General features: G+C 40.1%; 1 protein-coding gene across 2 annotated transcripts; it reads right to left on the reverse strand.

Annotated features, from left to right (window-relative positions):
* Nucleotides 1–237: 237 nt before the first annotated feature.
* LOC114158915 (breast cancer metastasis-suppressor 1-like protein-A) lies at nt 238–7,292 on the reverse strand. Of its 2 annotated transcripts, XM_028040839.1 has the most exons (11): nt 7,010–7,292; nt 6,711–6,801; nt 6,246–6,373; nt 6,084–6,163; nt 5,879–5,975; nt 5,199–5,288; nt 5,041–5,105; nt 4,927–4,966; nt 4,669–4,798; nt 1,089–1,211; nt 238–987 (listed from the first exon to the last, which is right to left on the reverse strand). In XM_028040839.1, exons 1-10 carry the CDS (start codon nt 7,143–7,145, stop codon nt 1,094–1,096), a joined length of 975 nt encoding a protein of 324 aa, XP_027896640.1. In that variant the 5' UTR covers nt 7,146–7,292; the 3' UTR covers nt 238–987; nt 1,089–1,093. The 2 variants fall into 2 exon arrangements, with proteins under 2 accessions (XP_027896640.1, XP_027896639.1); XM_028040838.1 differs by having other exon boundaries at nt 238–1,211; nt 7,010–7,291.
* Between the last annotated feature and the right edge of the window lie 1,251 nt (nt 7,293–8,543).

An 8,543-nucleotide genomic window follows, 5' to 3' on the forward strand; every position in this document is an offset into this window, starting at 1 on the left:
AAACAGTAAAAATGACAAGATTTTGTGTCAAAAGTTTTCGTCAGAAAAAGCCACATTAGGCTTCCTGTATAACTTTTCTTATGATTTATGCACAAATACCTCTCAGTTCAATACCGCTGGCAGGTAATACTTGATGTAGACAAATCAAAGTCAGATAAAGCTCTGAAGAAACAAATAAATGTTCACAGGAAGGCTGGAGGGATGGATGAATCATACGTTTTTCTTTTTTTTTAATCCTCCGTATTTTTTCCTTCTCTGACCAGATGAGCTTTATAGTGTATTTTTTTTAGTTTAAACAAAGACGATGACGTAAAACAGGAAAGAGAACGAAGCAAGTGAAGCAGAATGGCACTAAGCTTTACACATCCGGTCACAGAAACGCAACCTAATTTTTAACTCCACCTCTTTGATCGCAAAGCGGAGGTACCATTAGCATTAGCCATTTGGCAACATTACAGGACGAAAAGAAGAGTCACAAAACACAACTATGTACAGGGGGTAGTAGTGCTTAGAGGACAGAAAATGGTATTAAGTTCCACTAAAAACATCAAGAGGTCATTAAACACAAAGGTTCCTAAGTTGATTTTCTAACTAAATTTCTCTACGAGCATGAAATTCAAGTTCAGAGGGATTTTCTTCCACACGCTCACTGACCCGCTTCAGTCCTCCTGGTGGCGAAAGCAGCACTGAGTAAGGCTTAGCTGCGCTGAAAGGTCGAGACCTCCTTCCTCCCTCCCACCAGCCGTCAGCGGCGGCGTCCCGACCCGGAAAGGCACTCGACTGAGCTTTGCGCTTCACAGTTAGTTTCTAAACCCCCCCCCCCCCCCCCCCCCCCCCCCCCCCGCTTGTTTCTCATTAGCAGCACTTCGCATTGATCTCCGCTCCAGAGAAAAATGACGCTTTGTGAAAACGGCGTGTCGAATCGCGCGTGAACACGGACGATCCTCTCGTACAGAGAGCGTCGGTAGGTGTGTGTTACCGTTTAGACTGTGTGTGGTAGGATGGAAAGAGATGTAAGATGGAGGAAAGACACAGCGGAGATGAATACAGGAAAGGGGAGGGAGAGGGTGTTAAAGTGTTGTTCTTGCCTCCTCTAGGAGTGCTTGATGGTGTATTTGCCTTTCTGCAGCTGGGAGATGTACAGCTTGGACTTGGTGCCATCAAGCCGCTTGAACCACACCTCATCGTTGTTGATGGTGGTGATGATGGCGCTGCAGGGTGACACACACACACACACACAGATATAAGGACATGCCAAAGCATTAGCATGTGATACCACAGACAGTTACTTTCCCATTAAGTGCTCAGCCTCCATTGTTGGGTATTTGCATGGGAAAACAACCACCGGAAACTTTGCCATGGTTACGGGAGAAGAAAAAAACAAAAAGTTGGATCTAGACCAACATCTTATGGTGTTTGGGAATTTGACTGGTTATCAAAGCTGCAAAAAGCATCAATGTACTCACATTCTCCGGAATATTTGCTACCCAAGATAATAAACAAAAATGTTTTTCTATGTATTATTAGTATTATGATTATGCCTTGAAAATGTATCCCTGAAACTTCCTCAAATTTTATAACATCACCCTGTGTGATTTTAAGTGAGAGAACAACAACAAGACAAACGACTAAGTTGAACGTAAATTATTTAAGGTTTTCAAAGTGTCTGACAAATGAGAATCTTAAAAAAAAAAGAAAAAAGGGTTGCAACTAAATTATTTTAGCAACTGATTAATCAATTATTCTGACAGTCAGATAACAATTCTACAGATTTTTAATTTAAGTATTTTTTTAAACTATTAGAAATACATTAAAAAACACAACTATTACACAATAAGAAAATAAACATATTATTGCTTAAAATGCGACAAAATTTGCAATCCTTTAGTAAATCTGAACTGAGTGAATTTTCCACTTGAACAATTTGGGCTAAAATATTCTTACAAAGATGAATTTATCTTAAATGCAAAATGTATAAACTTTTTGTACAGTTTTGACTTAATTACTGTTATGAATATGGGTTGTTTTTTTTCAGCAGATGACCATTTGTTTAAGCTTGTATACTCCAGTTAACAATTAATCGATGACTAAATTAGTTCACAATTATTTCAACAATTGATTAATCATTTTAGCCACTACAGGCTTGAATGACTTAAGCCTGTTGTAATAAATCAAAAGTTTTCAAATATGAATCTTTTTCCTTCCAGTTCACAAGAATTTGCTACTTTGTGTTGGTCTATCCCACAAAATTTTAATTAAATGATAAATAATGAGACAAACTGTGGAAAAGTTGATAGCGCACGATTACTTTTGCGAGGAACATAAGCCTGCCTCATAGTGCATCATAAATTTATGCAGGCATGACCTTTGACATTTATGTTTAATTTCTGCGTTGCTGATTTTATCTTCCAGGAGCCACATGTGACCTTATTTGGACAGAGAGATAAGCTAAAGAAGGATCCCTGAAATCCAACTGGACAACAGGGTGTTTATCTAAGGAGGAATGTCTGTGAGGAAGTGAATAGTTTTCAAAATGGCCACATTAAGTTTCTCCCTTTGTTTATCCAAGAGCTCTGAGATTCTCTCCCACGGACGCTTCAGACATGCCCTGGCTCTAGTCCGCGGGTTTTCTGCCGTTCCATTTTCCACATGGATTCGCCTAATGCACATTTAATCACACGTTGAGCACATATCGAAGTCTTAACAGTGCTCTCACCAGCACTTCTAGAGTTGTCGGGTGTCAATCTGAGCAGAACGAAGAGCTAAAACGCCGCGTTTCAAACAGAAGGTTGTGAGGTTCTGCAGGAACGTGTTGATCTTACATAACTAGTTTCATGAATCCAAAAGAACATTTTACTGCAGTTTTATTTCACAGTTTGTGCTGTAAACTGTAGCTGTATTTCATCTGGCTTTGCTCCTTTATTGTACGCATCAAACCATTCAGACATGATTAATATACACGTTAATGACCATCTGAAAATTAAGCTGCATTTTCTGCAGCATGAATGGAGTTTATTCTGGCCGGATATCTCAGAAATGAAGGATCTCTGCTGTTTATGGTTAGGAAAACAATAAGTTTCTCTAAAGAGAGAACGAAATGTAAACTGTAATAATTTGGTCCTGAGTTTACGATATGTGTAAAATCCTGGTTTATGGAGAGTGCAGTGCGATGCTGGTTCCTCTGAATATAGATAATGACTGTTCCAGAGAGGAAGATGAACAAAATATAAAAATGTGCCAGTCTTATTCAAGCTTCCTTCACTTTACATCCCAATTGGCTAGAGTCAATGTTAGCACGTCAAAATAAACATAAAGGTAGTCGACCACAAACGAGCTAACCAGAGCATCCTGGCTATTTAGGATCCCCTTTATTTATTCAGTTCCTCCAGGATTTTGCAATTGTTTTAGTGATTGTTTTTTGCAATCAAAATCACAGATTTTGTGGTGCTTCTTCATAAATAATATGCTTTCCTTACTAAACTCCTTCCAAAATCTACATGTAGGAGAAAAAATGAGAAAAACTAAGAAGCAGATAGACTGGACACAGAAACATTTTTATTCTTCAAAGAACCTAAATAACTCGATCACGAACTATAACTTGATTTCAAGTAAGGCTGTGGCAGCAGAAGTCAGAAATTCTGCCATCTGCAGGTGGGAGTTAGCATAACTTTAGCCCAACATTTTTGGCCAATTTGTGTAAAAATTGCAATGAATTAATAATTTTTCACTAGCACAAAAAATGCCTGGATCTGTTGATTTTGCATGAATTTTGGGAGGGACTATTTATTGATTTCTCATGTTTTGCATTGTGATCAAATATAATGTCAGTAGCTGCATTTTCACTGAAAACGTGGGCAAAAATGTTTCGATATTCCACTGTTGAAAAACCGCAATTTTCAAGTGTGGTGCTTCCAACAAATAATGTTTTTGTTTTTTTTTTTAAATCACGCATGAGCAAGTTTGTTTACACAATAAGTTCTTAAAAAAAACATGGCACGCCTTCATCCTCCTATCACTTCCTCTTACCGTCTTCGTTGGTTCTGCCAGTATCTGTTTGTTCCTAAAGTGACTCGTGTGATGCAAAAAAGTATTTACATTGAGGTTTTGCAAAACACATCAATTACCTTAAGGCCAAAAACAAATCACCTCATCTTATCAAAAAATGTGAGTTTTCTTTTTTTAAATTGCCGTGTTTCCATTAAGCAAATTGATTTAATTCCAATTAGCACAATTGTATTATCAATGGAAACTCATCAAGTGACACTTTTTGTCCATTTTCCAGGGAACTAGCAGCTCCTCATTCACCTGCTTCATCTACTCTACTGTAGGAACTCTTAACATGAAAAGTTGAATGCTTACAATCAACAGATGAAACGTGTGAACCGTGGTTTTTGTCCCGTACGGTTAGCCGTGTTCAATAGTCAGTGCCGAGTGAACAAGTCTCACCTTTTCTACAGCAGCTATGCTTCTGTCTCTGACTTTCAATCACATATAGCAGAACAACAAAGGTTGCTTTGGTTTAATGATTGGGAGGAGGATCGATATATATCGACACATGGCTGATTCAAGACAACCAGCAGTATTCTGACCTCAAGTCAATCCGAAAATCCCCAAATTTTGTTGTTTTAGTTATTTTTTGCTCACCAACTCGACACCTTCCCATCGTACCTGGTTGGAAACTCGTCTTTTCTGTTGATGCAGATGGTCTGTCCCCTGCAGTACCACTGGTTGTCGTAGAAAAGCCGACCTTCCTCGGAGCGCGCCACATGGTGATGTCTGTCCGGTTTCACTGCAGGGACTTTCCAGCGAAACAAAAAGGAAATAAAAGTACAAAGCACAGAGTGAAGCCTTCCAGCGTTAAGCTTGGGTCGATGTCAGCGCTCTGCCAGGTATTGACTGTAGCCGAGGACGAGGGAAGACTCTTACCATCCACTTTCACCCGGTGCGGTGCCAAGGACGCCATCGCCTGTGAGGAAGGAAGAAAGGAAGAGATCAGAAAGCCTTCGCGCCTGTGATCTTTGTCCGCTTTTAGGATGTTACCTTTCTTATGGCCGTCCAGTCTTCAAGAATATCCAGGTCTTGCAGCATGTAAACAATATAAGGCCGTAGAAACAGCTAAAGCTAAGGAAAAAGCTACGGTCTTCACATGAGAAGTATTGAGAGGAGAGCGATGAGCGAAGGGAAAGATGAAAGGATATCAGAAACAACAACAGGCTTCTTCTTCTTGACGGGACAGAAGGGATCTTTTTTCTTGTTTTTCCGAGCCTGCAGTCCATCATTCCATAACTCTGGAGGGCAAAGAGGAAAGATAAAACAATTTTATGACTAGTACCACAGACGTTTGCAACCAAGGCAGGGGAAAGACAGTTCCCATTCTCTACTTCTCTATTTTAAATTGGTCAAGGTTTCCTAGGAACCTTTGTTTTCCTAGGGTATTAATTAGATGTGACACAGAGGTCCAACTCTTATCGACGAGAACCAATATTGATCTTTCCACCCTGCACAGCGAGGAGGATGGTAAGAGACGTAGACTGGATATCCAAAGCTCAAATACATATGGAGTTTGCTAAACTGTGAGGAGGAAAGGCACTAACTGTATTAGCATCATTATAAGGACTTTCTTTCTGTCAGGAAACTTTCCTGACCTGGACCAGTCATCTGAAATGCTTCACAAATTTTTTTAATTTGACGAGACTCAATGGTATTGGTAGCACAGTACCTTAATATTGGCTTAAAATACCCTGACAGCATATCACACACTAGTATCCATAAGTAAATAAAAATATTTTCTAAAATATAATTTGTTGGATTTCTGCATTTTTCCCCAATTTAAAATAAATGTATATAAAGTACAACTATTCTGATGGTGGTTTATTACCTGAGGTAATGTCAATACTGTGCCTGTCCTCCTCCAGTCTTCGTATCTTCTCTTCCAGCTCGCTCTGCACGGTGTCAAAAAGCAGCAGCTTCTCACTCTGAAAATACACACAGAGGGCAAAACTTTGACTATTTCTTCAAAACACCCCTCACAAGGCCAACACATACACATGTTTTCCACTTTCCACCGCATTTTGACCTCTCACCTCCCAGTGCTGGCAAGCAGCTTGGATTTCGCACTCGTATTTGTTCTTCACCGACTCCAGGCACAAGTCTTTGTAGATCCCTTTAGAAATACAGCATGAATGCGGTTAGACTGTTTGAGGTTAGCAGCTGCTGAAGGGGGGAAAACCCCCATCTCGACTGACCGGCTACTTTGGTCCGGATCTGCATGTTCTCCTGCAGGTTGGCCAAAGGCTCCAGGTACTCCTGGGCGCAGCCGGCCATCACCTCCTGAAGCTTTATCTCCACTTGGCTGAGGCGCTCCTTGTACAGCCTGAAAGGCAGAAAACAGGCGGATTTATTATCAGTGCATGTTTTGTTTCTGTTTTGTATGCTACATCCACAAACTTTAATGTAAGTGACTGTGTAACAAAAGTTGGTGCATAATTGGAAGATAATTTACACTGCTTTCATATTTTTAACCACTAAAAATTAGAAACTTTAACACTAAAGGTTACTTTTAAAGTCATTTACCTGCAACAGACTAACAAAATTAATTACAAGTCACACCACACCTTTCAGAATTTACCGTTTTCCTTCCATTTGACAGAAATGAAGAGATAACAAACATCTTCAATTTGCTCTGGCTATATATATATGTAATAACTTACTGCTCCTTCAGGTCGGTGAATTGTTTTTCTAGTGTTGTCATCTCATCCAGACACTCCATCCTCCTCCTCTCACAGTCCTCATCATCCATCTCTGTGAACGTGAACGCATCACAAGTCTGACATCACCTCGCATCAACTGTTTCTCTCATTAACCCCCACCTACACCTTCAATTACTGACTCCTACAAATTAAAGCTGGAAAAACATATTTTGTTTAGCAACATCTGCAAAAGAAACCCACCTATGTCATTTTCATTTTAATTTCGGCGTATATTGGTGTTTAGGGCCTGTTCGTCTTACCAGAGCTGTCTCCATCTTCAGACACGGTCGAGCTAACCGTGTCCTCCTCGTCTGTGCTGCTGCCGTCTTGCTCCGCAAAGTCCACCTCCATTTCTTCGTGGTTGCTTTCTTTCTTCTCCCGTGAGTGGACCGGCATGGCAGCTATCGGAACAGCCGGGGTTGACGGCGCGGCAAAGGCTTCACACTTAGCCCCCCTCCCGGAAAGAGGGGAAATGCGGCTCAGACTGCTAGCCGGTTAGCCAGCCTCGCTCTTCTGCATTCTCCCAGCTGGACACGCAATCATGGGCGCCGTCAACCAATCACAGCAGACTCTACACATGACAGCCAATCAGCTGCCGGCATTAGAAGTAGGCTACGTCAGCGGAGCGGTGGGGAGTTGTAGTTTTTATTCCTTTGTCCTGTAGCGTCAGGCACCGGAATCTGACAGTTAACAGTTTGTGCACGCGCCGGAGGCGTTGTTAGCATACACTTGAATATACATATTTATACGTATTTATGTTTATGGTTGTTATGGTTGTTATTGGCCGAGTCCTGCAATAGTTGGATGTTTTAGACAACAGCGTCAAAAATTTTACCTAAATAATTCTTAAAGAAAGACTAAATTGTACAGGTTATTTTTTTTTATGAAAGTGTTTGTCTTTTTCAGTATAATTTAAACAAAAATGTTAAGCTTTTAATATAATTTTTTTATTACAAGCAACTGGATATACTTAGAAATAGGATTTCCCAAGCTTGTCGTCACTACAATAAAATCGCATGAATTCTGACCGTGAAATCCAGAGGTTATCAGAGTTACAGCAGGTTTGGTGTCCAACATGGCTGCAGTGGAATTAAAATAGTGAAAACTGAACTGTCATCAACAGTTCAGACAAATTTGGTCTCAGTAAATCGGCGATACTATACTATCTAAATCAAAAATAGCATCTAGGAATGGGGTGGTGGTAACTGGAAGGACTATGAATCAATTACAATCTACAAAATCTCCATTTTATTTTCTGAATTCAAACACAAAAGGAGCATGCTCACCGAAAGAGGTTGTACAGTACTCTATGTACCGCTTTTATGAGATCAAACTGTTATTGTGGAGAATTGTGCATCTCCCGCTGGGAACTTGGAAAATTCCAAGCAGGGCAACAACAAAAACATTCAAAGAGATCAGCTACAGCCTCATCTGACCTGACAAATTTCTGCCGGTGTTTCACTGGCTCGTCCAAAGTTTCTGCTGAGAATTTTAAACGAGTGTTTAATGTTTTTCTTCAGCAACAGGGTCTTGCATAATGAGTCTTGCACACATGCCACTGCAGTTAAGCAATTTACCTATTGCTTTCATAATAAAAATGTTTTTTAAATACAGTCTCCTCTGTCAGAAAAATTCCTGGCTAAAGCTGGTTTTAAAATAATGCTTTCTCCTTCTGGATTCAATCATGGCTGTAACGACTGCTATTAATATGTTTTGCAACATTAAGACTTTGTGTCTTGGAGTTAATACTTCAGTAAGAGAAAACCTTTTATATGCCTTTTATCTGCTGGTTTC

The sequence above is a fragment of the Xiphophorus couchianus genome, chromosome 15, assembly GCF_001444195.1.
Source record: "Xiphophorus couchianus chromosome 15, X_couchianus-1.0, whole genome shotgun sequence".
NCBI lineage: Eukaryota > Metazoa > Chordata > Actinopteri > Cyprinodontiformes > Poeciliidae > Xiphophorus > Xiphophorus couchianus.